The sequence below is a fragment of the Phyllobates terribilis genome, unplaced genomic scaffold (genome assembly GCF_046119375.1).
Source record: "Phyllobates terribilis strain yellow unplaced genomic scaffold, ASM4611937v1 Scaffold_11__3_contigs__length_659146591, whole genome shotgun sequence".
NCBI lineage: Eukaryota > Metazoa > Chordata > Amphibia > Anura > Dendrobatidae > Phyllobates > Phyllobates terribilis.
The window spans coordinates 215,114,370-215,128,178 of record NW_027362771.1 but is presented as its reverse complement, the minus strand read 5'-3'; the positions used below and the strand labels follow the sequence as shown (position 1 = coordinate 215,128,178).

Genomic DNA, 13,809 nt, shown 5'->3' with positions numbered 1-13,809 from the left:
AGGAAAGAGCCGTACTTCTTATGTGAGGTTAGGATCTGGTCCATGGCCCTTTTATACAACCTTCTTCAGCATGGACTTTAGGGTCTTGTTAAACCTCTCCATGAGGCCATCTGTCTGTGGATGGTACATGGACATCCTGAGTTGTGTTATTTGGAGAGCCTTACACAACTCCCTCATCATTTTTGACATGAAAGGAGCTCCTTGGTTTTTCAGGATCTCTTTTGGCAGGTCCGTCCAGGATAAAATATGTACTAGCTCTCGGGCTATACTCCTGGCAGAGGAGATTCTCAGTGGTGCCGCCTCCGGGTACCGTGTTGCGCAGTCCATCACCACTAAACTGTACCGGTGCCACCTGGTGGACTTAACCAGGGGCCCGACAAGGTCCATGATAATCTGGTCGAACAGGACCTCAATAATGGGCAACAGCACTAGAGGACTGTGAAAGTAGGTTACTAGAGCAATTAGCTGACAGTTAAGGCAAGATTGACAGAAATTCACAATGTCTTGGTGACAAACAGGCCAGTAGAACCTCTGCAGGATCCGCTCTTGTGTTTGCTCTACTCCCAGATGCCCCCTCAAGACATGAGCATGGGCCAAATCCAATACGCCTATGGGGACCTGGCACCAACAACTGCTCTATCACTTCCCCTCTGGGTTTAGTGACTCCATAAAGCAGCTCCTCATCTATGGTGAAATATGAGAACCTGGTGTTAGCCCCCGGCTCTTGAGCAACCCCATTTATTACAGATAAATTTTCAATTGAATTCTTCAATGTAACATCCTGCATTTGAGCAGTACCAAAATTTCCCCCATAAGGCCCCAAATCAAGAATCTCGGCCTTTTGGGTCACAGTCTCATCCTCGTCACCAGCAAGGACACACGGGGAAACGGGGAAACTCATCCAACTCTGACTGCGACGGGGATCAATCATGGTGTAACCGGCTCTTGTCTGAGTCACTTGGTACCCCCGCTTTATGCCATAATTCCCAGAACAGGCTAAAGCCCTGCCCTATTATAACTGGGTGGAGCAGGTCCTTAACCACCCCGACCTCATGGGACTCAGCCCCACAGTTAGTTTGTATAGCCACTCTGGCAACAGGGCAATCCTTGGCGTCTCCGTGACTACATCGTACATCCACGTTTTTCCCGGGGATTAACTGGTGCGGGAGTGTGGCCCTTACCAGAGTCACCAAACTCCCTGAGTCCAAGAGTCCCACCATCAGTACCCCATTTATGGTCACGGGACATGACTGTGGCCCCTCACCGAGCTGATAGTCCACACTGCAGGCAGGGTAAGCATAGTAAGAACACCGGCGGCCCAGGCTACAGTACATTTGCTCTGCAGTCAGGGGGCAGCAGGCGGCTATATGGCCTTGGCCGTGACACTTCCAGCATTTTCTCAGGTAAGGAGGGAGCATTACCCGGGACCCACACACTCACATCCAACACTACACCACTCCTGAGGGAAGGTCCAGATAGCTACTAAGGGAGAGCAGAGGACTGGTCCCTGTCTGGAGGGTGGAACTAAGTAGAGGAGGTGGGTGGAGGAAGTAGTTTAGGGGAGCACTGAAGGAAGAGTATAAAAGAAGGGTAGAAACATCTAGAAGGGTCCATTTTCCTGGTTCCAGCCCTTGGAGCAGTGGTTCAGTGAGTGAGGACCATGGAGGAGAGGGGCCCAGTCAGGGAGGCCCAGTAGGAGAGTGAGGAGAGAAGACCGGAGCAGTGAGGAGGGCTCCAGAGATAGAAGGGATCCTAGGGGCAAGGAGAGTGCGGAGGCCACCCGTGCCCCCGAGTTCACACTGACCGTGAAGGGATCAGGCCGCAGAAGGGGACCGGCCCCAGACTAGTGGAGGACTACAAGACACAGCTAGCAAACCGGAGGTTGCGGTATCTTCATGTGCCATAGCCAAAATCCACACACATTCGCTGAAAAGGTGGCCTTATAGGACAAAGGGAACAGACAGGGGGCACGTCAGGCGGCTTTACCGTGGAATTCTCGACCACGATACCTCTCGACCAGTCCGACCAGTTCATCTGCGATTCAGGGATCACTCTGGGCAATCCAAGTCTTTATTGGCCTTGGCAGGGAATGCACAAACTGGTCCATAACCACTTGCTCTACCATCTGCGTAGGGGTAGAGGACTCTGGCTGCAATCATTTTTGGACCAGGTGCAGTAGGTCAAACATTTGGGAGCAAGGAGGTTTCTCCCAGTGATACACCCAGCGGCAGACCCGCCACGCACCGACAGTCATTGTTACCCCCAAGCGCGCCAAAATTTCCTTTTTTAATTTTCCATATTCCTTGGCATCTTGCAAGGCCAAGTCATAGTAAGCCTTCTGGGGCTCCCCCATCAAGTATGGCGCCAGCATCTCTGCCCATTGCTCTGGCGGAAATTTCTCCCTCTCAGCGACACTTTCAAATACGGTCACAAAGGCCTCTACGTCGTCACCTGGGGTCATTTTCTGCAGAGCTCTCCTTACCGCCTTCCGGATGGAAAAATCGTCCACTGACCTTAGAGTTGGAGCTGTCGCAGTGCTACAAATAGCCTCAGTGAGCAAATCAATTTGCTGCTGTTGTTGTCGGTGCTGGTCCTGTTGCTGCTGCTGGAGCTGCTGCATAAGCAGCTTACTGGTCTCCTATTTCGGCTGTAGCTGTTGCTGGTGCTATTGCTGCTGTGCTTGCACCAAATGCTCAATTGGTCCTCCATTTTGTCTGGCATCGCTTTCTGGTTTATGGTCACCTTCACCCAGGACATGCAGTACCTCTTGTAGCAGTCACACGTGTTTGCTGGGAATGCTGCCCGCATTTCTAACACCACCTGTGGTAGATCGGTTCACTCAGCTGTACATGGAGGTAGACACGGGAACAATGTCTCTTTAAGTTCTTCCCAGGTTTATTAAACAAGCAGCATAAACTGTGGTGAAGTAAAAATAAACACGGCCCTTTGGGAAAAACAGGAAAACAAACAAAACTCCTTGTGGTAGTGGGGATCCACCCACTTAGGGTTCATGAAACACACTGTTCAGGTTTAGCTCAAACCAAACGTCTCCTGTCTGGAGCTAGCCTCTCCAGATACTGAACACCACATGACTCAACAGGCTGGCTATTTATATCCCAGACCACACCCCAGGGTGGAGATATGGTGAACAGCCTCCCACCCACTCTACAGCTGTTCACATAAAACTGGGCCCATTAAAAATGGCTGATTAACCATCTCGGCACATAACATGCTGGAGAAAACTTCCAGGTTTCACATTACTGAAGCGAACAGCCTCAGTGAAACAGATCTTCCCTCTAGCAAAGTGTCACACTTTGTATAGAGCCATAATAATTGTATTATCTTCCTATGACTCTGAGTTTACAGGTAGGGAGAAAGAGATTATTTTTTATACATATGACCAACAGAAAGAACAAAATATTATCTGGCATACGCCTTTTTAGTTTCCATACTATGCTCTATAGAAGTACAGGCATCGTAAAGCAAAACATGAAGTGCATATGGCTCCATATTACAGAACCATACGTCATAGGCATAGCCATGTATGCCTTTCTACAGGTTCTGCACACAAAACATTGCATAAATGTTGCAAATATATTGCAATTTGTGACAATTTCACTTCTTAGAAAACTTTTTCTTGTATGAACAACAATTCCATATATCAGTCTGCACTACGGAATTATTGTCATAAATGAGCACCAATTGTTATAGATCATGCCTAATATGGAATATAGTCAAAATGCAGGACCTTGCAACTGTACATGAAAATTATTTTATAAAATTACGAACATAGAATTGGAAAATAGTGAATCAGTGAGTTACTTCTGTGTCATCATCACAATATTTGAGCATTTAGTCTAAATGGAATTGCTTTTTCAGAGTCTGAAGTTGACAGCTTTATAGAGCACGGTATATCAGCTGGACATTTCCAGATAAATGGCGGGTGACATATAAAATAACAAAAGTAAATGAAATGTGCTCTTAAGTAAAATCACTCAGTGAAATATTTCAAGGGGAAAAGCTTAATTTGGCATTTATGCCAGTAAATTATACAGCAAGAACACATGGCAGGTTCCCTTTCATCTGATCTCTGCTCCCTTTGCAGAATTAGTTTTCATAACCTTTAATCAAATAGCAGCAATCAGTGTAACTGCAGGAGAATCAACAAGACAAGATCAGCTCCCTCCACTGCACAACTGACATAGGGACCAATAATAACTGCAGCCAAAGTTTTATGCTAAACTTTTACTCCATCTGTGGTCCTGCTAGAAGAGAACATCTGATAAACTTAACTATACAACATAAATTAAAGGCCGATATATATGAACTGACAGCACATAAGGTCCATCTGCCATCACTGATTTCCTCATTTCCATACCTGCTGTAATATGTTTGCCTGGATGTGAGCCTCATCTTTTCACTTTTATCAAAATAACACTAGAAGTGTAGTATAGAATAACACATAAAAGTAAGTATAAAACTAAATCTATGTCCTATGGGCCTTTTACATGGGGGGATAATTATCAGAAAGAACTTTGTTCCTGTTTATCACCCATTATTAAAATGTCAGATCTCCAAAGATAAAGGATAACTAATTTGTCATTGATTGCATTATTTATGATGACATCGTAATTTGAAGGCAGCATTTTCCTTGTGTAAATGCTTTGTGATGCCAACAATAGTGTAAATTGTATAGGATGGAGGGAAAAAAATTAAATATAAATGATAGTTAATGGGAACTGTTCAACTTGCTACATTGTCAATCAACTTTCATTGATGCAGCCCTGTAAAATGACCCTTAGGCTAAGTGCCCACGATGCAGAAATGCTCTGGATTTTTTCCTGAGCGTCTCTGCATCTCCCTGGCAGAAAAAAACGCATGCGGATTGTACATGCGGATTGTAAATGCGGATTGTACATGCGTTTTCCTGCCAGGGACATGCGGATGTGAAGCGTTTTGCACATGCGATTTCGCATGCGGGTTGTCAAGCGCTTTCCAAGCGATTTTAGCATCACTTGGAAAGTGCTTGACAACTTGGTGACACTATATAAATCCATGCAAACGGCATAGTTATAGTGTGACCAAGTTAGTTTAAAAAAAAGAATAAAAATGGTAAAAAAACAAAAAACAAAACATATACTCACCTTCCAATGGCCCCCGGTCTCCTTATCCGATGCGTCCGGTCTTCCTGGTGTCTCGAGGTTGTGTAAAAGGACCTTCCATGACATTATTTAGTCATGTGACAGGTCACGCGACCGCTGACGTTGGCGGTCGCTTGACCCATCACATGACTAAATGACGTCATGGCAGGTCCTTTTAGACCATAGCGAGCTGCCGGGAAGCCAGGACGCATCGCTATGGAGACCGGGGGTCATCAGAAGGTGAGTATAATGTATCTTTTTTATTTTAATTCTTTTTTTTACAGGTGCTATGGTACCTGGGTCTGGAGGAGAGTCTCCTCTTCTCCAGACCGGAGTACCATCCGCACATTGAACCGCATGATATCCTCATGTGCACATGTAGTCATGCCGATATTAAGCGATTCAATGCAAGTCAATGGTGGCGAAAATGCAGCGATTCCGCAAAATAATTGGTAGTGCTGCGGATTTTTCTGCAATGATAATCCGCAGTGGAAATTTCCGCAGCATGTGCACAGCACATGTGGATTATCATTGTGGAACATGGCAGGCCTTCTACCAAGCGTTTTCCGCAGTGGAAATTTCCGCAGCATGTGCACAGCACATGCGGATTATCATTGGGGAACATGGCAGGCCTTCTACCAAGCGTTTTCCGCAGTGGAAATTTCCGCAGCATGTGCACAGCACATGCGGATTATCATTGGGGAACATGGCAGGCCTTCTACCAAGCGTTTTCCGCAGTGGAAATTTCCGCAGCATGTGCACAGCACATGTGGATTATCATTGGGGAACATGGCAGACCTTCTACCATGCGTTTTTTAAGCGTTTCTGCAGCGGAATTGCCACTGTGGAAATGCTTAAAAAACGCATAGTGGGAACACAGCTTTATATTAATGACAAAAGACTTTTACATGTTACAAATCAGAATATAAACAGAAGAAAAGACCAAGAAAAAGTGTAGTAAAAAGTAAGTCCTTTAGTAAAGTATATTAAAACAAAATATTAAAACATATACAGAAATGACATGCCCAGCACAGGAAAAATAGAAAAAACGCAGGAACACTAAAGTACCCAGCCATAGTAAACTGTATCAAAAATAATTATTTTCATTAATCATTATTTTAGGTCTAATAATTGTTATATATTTTATGTCTAATTACAAAATAAACTGAAATAAGCAGAACCAGATACAGGCACAGAAAGGCTTGTAAAGAATATACAAGAAAGTAAATAATACAGGAAACTATAAACACAAATTAAATAAGTAGTAAATAGATATCATCTCAGATATACACAAATACAAAAAATCTAGAAAAATGAAAACATAAATCAAGACTGAAATCAATAAACCAAGCCTGAAATATTAATAATAAAGGCCAGAGAGAACGCCCAATGAGCACAATCACCATATAATGTAACCTGATGGGCTGACAGCCTCTACAGTATGCATGTCATCTTATCAAATCCCTACACCTAACAAGGGACATTTGTAATGTGAAACGCATGGCAGGTGCAGTGGGCGTTCTCTTACATGGCCTTTATTTTACACATTTTCTTGCCTGTGACTGTATCTGGTTCTACTGATTACAATGTAATTAGTTGTTGTACATTTTGTACGTAATTAAAGAAGTTGTCCACTACTTCATAATACCCCTTCAATGTATCCCCCAGGCCCCCTAAGACTTTTTGTAAATATCTTTTGTTGCTGATAATACCAGTGAGCGGCGCTATCGGTGGCTTCTCACAGGCATCACGTGACCCCAGTGCTGACGTCACGACAAGTGAGGTGTGACTCAGAGCTGGGGTCCCCACGGTGGCTGCTGGGTTGTGGGCGGGGTTACCCCCCGCGTCACACCCAGCATCCACAGTGCGCTTTCCCAATGAATGGGGAGAGGCAGAGTGCACGGTGGATGCCGGGTGTGACGTGCGGGGTAACCCCACCCACAGCCAGGTATCCACCGTGGAACCAGGAAGACAAAGACCCCCGGCTGCTGCCAGCACTTGTCGTGACGTCAGCGGATGTCAGAGCCGGCTCCAGCCGGGGGTCATGTGATGCCGATGCCTGTGAGTGACCAGTGATAGCGCCACTCACATCAGTATCTGCAACATAAGCTAATTACAAAAATCCCGGGGGGATACATTGGAGGGGTAATCTAAAGTACTGGACAACCCCTTTAACTTTAACACAATTTACTGTGGCAGCCAGGTATTTTAGCGCCCTTGCCTTGCTCTATTTTCCTGTGTTTGTTTTGAATATCTTGTTTTAATGTACATTAATAATGGATTTATTTTATACTGTACTTTATGTTGGTCTTATCCATGCCTTTTCCTCAGTTGGTGTTTTGAATTTTGCATGGAGCTGTTGGTTACTTTTGAGACCTTTTGCTATGTGCTGGTTACAAATCAGGCATATAAAGGCCCACAGAGCATTTTTATTTTATAGGTAAAAGTAAAAGCATGCAATCAATTGCAAGTAGTCAAATCATAATGTAATCTATCTGAAGTTAATGTGTTCTTCTGCTTTTATCAATTTTCTGTTAAGGATATACAAGAAAATGGCATTGATCATGGAGATGTACTGTGTGAATGTCTGAGTCTTAAAGAACCTTATTATGGCATTCATAGAAGTGTATGGAGACCTACTGCTCTTACACATGCTAAAGATTAATAATATATGCCATACAGAGCAGAACAAAAGGGGCATTTCTATTCTAGCAATAGTTGGAATAACCACTCATGCAATTTTTTGGCATGCCTTAATGACATATGAGAAGATACATCTTACCATCCAAGCTGTAACAAAGTCTCCCATCCATGTTCCAACTGCTGCAACCTTCATAAAGCTCTCATTCCTGATGCCCATGAATTCTGTTATAATATAAGGGCTGTGGAGAATAAAATCAATTGGTTATAAATCTGTATTAGGAAAATACTGACGTTCCAAAAAACTGCAAGTGGATTATATTCTGGACTGGCTTCTTCCTTCCTATGTAATATAACTATACATAACAGACTTTTTTTTTTTTTTTTTTTAAATCACACATTAAACTTTTTTTGGTCAGACACAGGTGGCAGCTTTGCCTGTCACTGGGCCAAAGTGGAATTCACAAATGCATACTGGTACACAAAACTTTTACCTAGTAAATGGAATTGGATAAATGGACACTATATTTAGATGTAAATTTAATAGAAAAAGTTTATCTAAAAAAGCAGAAAATATCAACTAATTAAATTAAAAAAAAATAAAGTAAAAATGCTATTCAAAGTGAATAAACACTTAGAGCAAAGAGGTCATCTAATTCATGCTGGCTGACACTGGCTGCGTTATTGCAACATTTCGGAGTAAAAAATAAACAGCTGCAGATGACAGGTTTCTTTTAATATATACATTTGGCCACAGAATATTTAACAAGTTTTGCAAAAAAAAGACACAGAACAATCAAGTCCAACCAGGTTAATTCAGAGTGAAGTAAAAACTCTTATGAGGTGAATGATAAATGCCCCATATTCACATGCCATATCCAGAATTCTAGTATCTATCTATCTATCTATCTATCTATCTATCTATCTATCTATCTATCTATCTATCTATCTATCTCTTTCAAGAAAGGCATCCAGGCTACTCAAGTTCACAAATGAACCATCACGACATCATGTAGTCAAGAGTACTATAGTCTTACTGCTCTTACAGAACCCCTCCTTTCTTTTAGATGTAGAGTTATGGCCCCTATACACATTAGACTAAAGTGGGCTGAACCCGCCTATATTGGCTGCTTATATTATATGATTAACCGATAGTCTAAAGTGTATGGGGGCCTCCCAAATCTCCCACCATTAGATGATGTCAGCGGAGAGGTTGATCTATCCTGCTGGATTTCCAATGGCCGATCTCCAGGAGACTAGCCACTGCCAAGAAGTCTAGAGAACAAGCAAACGCTCATCTGAGCCTGTGTATGGAGGAGTTGGGAGAGAGCTGAGAGCCAAATGATTGTTCGTCCGACAGCTATCTAATTTGTATGGAGCCTTGTGTAAAAAAAATCACTAGAAATATCTCTAGCATTGCAGTCAAATGTTAAAAAGTGCACTCTAATTGTGCTTTACTGATGTGTTTTGCAGAGCAGAATTTATTTTAGGGCTCTTTAAAAAACATGATTTTTTTATTTTCTGGCTTTTTTTTTCTTTTTTTTTGGCCCCAGTTTATTATTGCCTTTTCGCCTGTTTTGTGTCTAGTTTTGTGAGTTTTTCGCCTTTTTTTGTTTGCATCCAATTCATTATTCTATTTGCGCCTCTTTTTTGGCATCTATTTTATATTTGCTCAGTTGCTTTTCTTTTTTGTTTTCCATTTTGTGGGCAGAGTCTAGCAATTCCAGATGTTTTCAACTGATTCATCAATTTGACTTTTTTAAAAAAAGTGCCACATTTGACACAACTTCACTCCAGTCCCACCCTGGTGTATTTTGACAGAGTTTTTGCATTTTTGGCTACCAATGTGTGATTTTTGGCACCAAAAGTCACAAATACCGTTCAAGACAGGAAGAAAGGCCATTTTTTACTTTGCGCCAAATTTATGAATCACGTGTGCCATTTTGATGAATTTGGCGCCATAAACAGCAACTAATGCCACAAAAAAGAAAAGTGACTTTAAAAAAACACAAATCATGAATCTGAGCCTAAGTTTTTTCATATGTACTATAAGATTTTAAAAAAGGAACTATTAGTAGTTTGTTTCATAATTTCTTTTATACTCACAGCTAACACCTGGCTAGAGTGTTTTTGCACCACGCCCCACACCACCCCAAAAAAGAAAAAAACACTGAAACACTGTTCAAATACTGTAACCAGTGCCATGTTTAAAACCAACTTAAAGTTATTTATTTCCAAATTGATTTACACCTAGTTTGATAAATTGACACTACAATCCAGTCACCCTCCTCTACACCCACTCAAATTTAGCTGTAGTCTATCCTTGTCATACACAGGTGCTAAAATTGTACCCAGTATTCTAGGTGTGGTCTCAATAGTCATTAGTAGGGAGGCAAAGCATTCCTCTTTCGATGCATCACATGGTTTTACTTGAATTTGTAACTGCTGATTGGAACTGGTCGCTACAGTTCCCACGTTTTTTTCTTTCCTTAAAAACAGTTCCCGATAGTCTCCATGCTTCTGTGACACCCCAGGGGTCTGGTTGCCACAGTGATAGAGATATTACGTCTGAGAGCAGGTGGGAGGTCTCTTGGTCAGGAATCCTATGCATGCCACACCTCCTGCCCAGTCCTGGGAGGGGAAGAACTTCCCCTATATAAACCTAGGGCTGAGGCAGGGTTAGTGAGTAGAGAAGAAGTAGAGACAGAGAAGAGAAGCAGATATAGGAAAAGAACATCAGGAGCTCTGTGGGAGCAGTGCTATAAGGAGTCAGGGGCTGGCAGCTGCAGAGCTCGCCCTGACTGAGAAGCTATCACCGGACCCGGAGTCCGAGGCTGTGGGGACTAATCTTTACCCAGCAGCAGAAACCGCCCGGCAGGGGATTTCAGGTCCTCTGGCCAAGAAACCCGAAGGCACGGTCACACGCGTGGGACCAGCACCGCCGTCGTGGAGCGGACGCCACTAGAAGGCCCCGAGTCACCGGCCATACGGGTGAGCACCACACGGTACACTCAGGGACGTGGGCTACTTATACCCGCCTCTAGCAAGGTAGCCAGAAGAGTACAGTCAGTTTGGGAGGCCTACAACTCCGCCTGGCCAGGGGAGATCCCATCTGCTCAAGGACTGACCAGGCCCCGATCGCTAGCCAGTACTCCGGGAGGGTCTATCTTTATCACCAGTAAAGACCCTGAACTACACCGCATCGTCTCTGAGTGATTCCTGCTACCCCCATCATCCACGTCGGCTGCCCTGAGGCCATACCCCTCCCGTTGGGGGTGATACTATCACGCTGCACAATCCTACCACCGGCCTCAGCGGTCTGCCCTGCAGCGGCAGCTCCTTCGCTGCATTCAACGGGTGGCGTAGTCGTCCAACATCTACCGCTAATACAACGCCACTTAGTCTGACTCCCTGGGCACGGACCGGGTCACCGCCACGAGACTACAACCCTCAACAGATCCGGCTCCGGGTAAGCTCCTGCATGCGCAACGCTGTGCGACACAGGCCCAGGGGTGCGTCAACTTTTGGCGTAGTCGGCAGGATTTCGTGCCCGCAACCACCGGGTACTGCGTGCCTGAAAAAGACTGTTCAAACTTACCAGTGGTGAAGATTCCCGCCATCCGTGGATGTTTCCCGCCATCCGGCGCCATCTTCTACCTTCTTCCCGCCATCCGCGAAGTTTTCCCGCCATCCGGCGCCATCTTCTGCCTTCTTCCCGCCATCCGTGGAGTTTTCCCGCCGTTGGACGCCATCTTGAAGACGCCGCGCGGGAAGAAGAGGGGCGTGGACTCCGAAAGCGCGCGAGAACTGAAGCCCCGCCTCACGTCCGGACGTTGCGTAAGGTCCTGGAAGGAGCCCAGCAGACGCCGACGTCACAGGAGCGCGACGGAAGGTCCTCAACCCTGACAATCCACTGCGGAGCCGCGGCCTACGGAAGAGGATCATCGCAAGGTAGGCCACGGTCCACTAGGGGGGAGGAAGATGTCGGATACGGAGGAGAGCTTCACTGCCTCAACCCCCGCCAGCGCCACCGCTGCTGCAGTCATGCTTTTCACCATGCCCTATATCCCGGGAGCGGCCTGGCTACCCCAGTACTCAGGGGAGTCACATACCCTGCATGACTTTAGAGAAAAGCTGGATAGCCTCTTCCAGGTGTATCCCCTCACAGAAGAGCAAAAAGTGAGCATCCTGGTGGCCCAATTAACCGGGGCAGCCCAAAGGGAGGTAAAGTCCTGGCCACCTGGGGGGAGGACTGTTGCAGGGATACTAACCCGGCTGAGGGACACCTTTGATACCCGCACCTCAGCCGAGATCAAGCTTAGATTCTACGGGTGCAAGCAGCGAGCACACAAGAGTATAAGGGACTACGCCCTGAACCTACAAGAGGCCCTGAGAGCCATTAAGCAGACCGACCCTGACGGCGTGGGAGACGAGGACAGGCTGTTGACTGAACAATTTATAGAGGGTTTATATTGCAATGCCCACCGAACCCAGTTGCGGGCAATGGCCTTACAGGACCCTCATCTGGGATTTGCACAGTTCAAGGACAGAGCCATCCGGGTGGTCCGAGAACCGGCACCAGGTGGCGTTGTGACCCACAGACGCCCCACTACCACTTACCACCAGGAGGCGGCACCCTTGTCGGCAGGGCCTGTGGGAGCTGATGCGCAGGCTTTGAACAATAACCCGGCTCCAGACCTGCACCATCAGGTCCAAGAGCTAGCTAAAAGCGTTGCCGCGCTAACCCGAACTGTGCAGTCTTTACAGGTTTCCACTCCAGGGAACATCCAGCTGGCATCCGGACCGGAGGACATCCCGTGGCGTCGACCAAGGAGGACCCCACCGGCCAGAGGAAGACCCAGCGACCGATACAACGAGGACGGACAACCCATCTGCCGCCGCTGCAATCAACCCGGACATATGGCAAGGTACTGTCCTTTAAACTGGCACAACCTGGGGTAGAGGGCCAAACCCCAGGAAAAAGATCATCAGGCCCATCGAACTGGCGCGACAAATATGTGGGAGGACGTCCAGTCTTGCCTGTGGTACTGGATGGCATCCCCATGAGTGCCCTACTGGACACCGGGTCACAGGTTACCACTATCCCGTACGTGCTCTTCAAGCAGTACTGGAATGACTCGGATATCACCCGCTACCCTGACGACGACTTGAGTATCATCGCCAGCAATGGTCAGCCCGTGCCACAGATTGGATTTAAAGAGGTGACTATTAAAATCGGTAGAGTCGAATTGGCGGCACAGGGACTGATCATTGTAGACATTGACAAGCACGAGAGTCACCCAAAGATAACTCTAGGAACTAATGTAATTGAAAATTGTCTTGCAGAGGTGATTTTCCTTTTACAGCAGGTTGCCAAGAACGCCAGCTCCGGCCAGCAGCGAGTGCTCCAGAAAGAGATCCGGGCACTGATGCGACGGCAACAGATAGAACTCTCCGGTGGTGAGATTGGTAGCGTAAGAATGTGTGACCCTTTTCCTATTGCCATGCCCCCAAAAAGTGAAATGATTTGGTGTCGGGCAGCTATTGGTCTGAGAGGTAGAGATTACCAGGCAATGGTAGAACCAGTTTACTCAGACAGTAGGCCCACCATTTTGACAGCACGGGGGGTGGTCAATGTACGCCATGGGAGGGTGCCCGTTCGCATAATAAATATCGGGAAGAGGGAAGTGTACCTGCCCCGGTATGCCACGCTAGCCAAATTGTATACCATCAATCAAAATTCCATACAGTCCGTAGAACCCTTGCCTCCATCTTCCCCGGAGGAAGGTAACGGCTCTAAGGAAACAATGGAGGACTGGTGTCAGCAACTACATTTGGGTACTGACTCCACTCCCTCACACCAGAGACAGGGAGTCTATCGGGTGGTTCAAGAGTACGAGAGAGTGTTTAGTAAACACCCGTTAGACTTCAGGCGAGTCAAGGGGGAAGAACACCACATCCCCACGGGAGACCATCTTCCCATAAAAGAGAGGTATCGACCCGTACCCCCTGCACACTACCAACACGC

General features: G+C 46.0%; 1 protein-coding gene across 2 annotated transcripts in view; it reads right to left on the bottom strand.

Moving 5' to 3' along the window:
* TMEM117 (transmembrane protein 117) overlaps positions 1–13,809 on the bottom strand; it is a 472,767-nt gene that overhangs the window by 268,217 nt on the left and 190,741 nt on the right. For both annotated transcript variants that reach the window (XM_073652038.1, XM_073652039.1), the window contains exon 4: positions 7,924–8,023. In XM_073652038.1, coding sequence (XP_073508139.1) covers positions 7,924–8,023 — 100 coding nt within the window. The remainder of the gene's footprint in view (positions 1–7,923; positions 8,024–13,809) is intronic.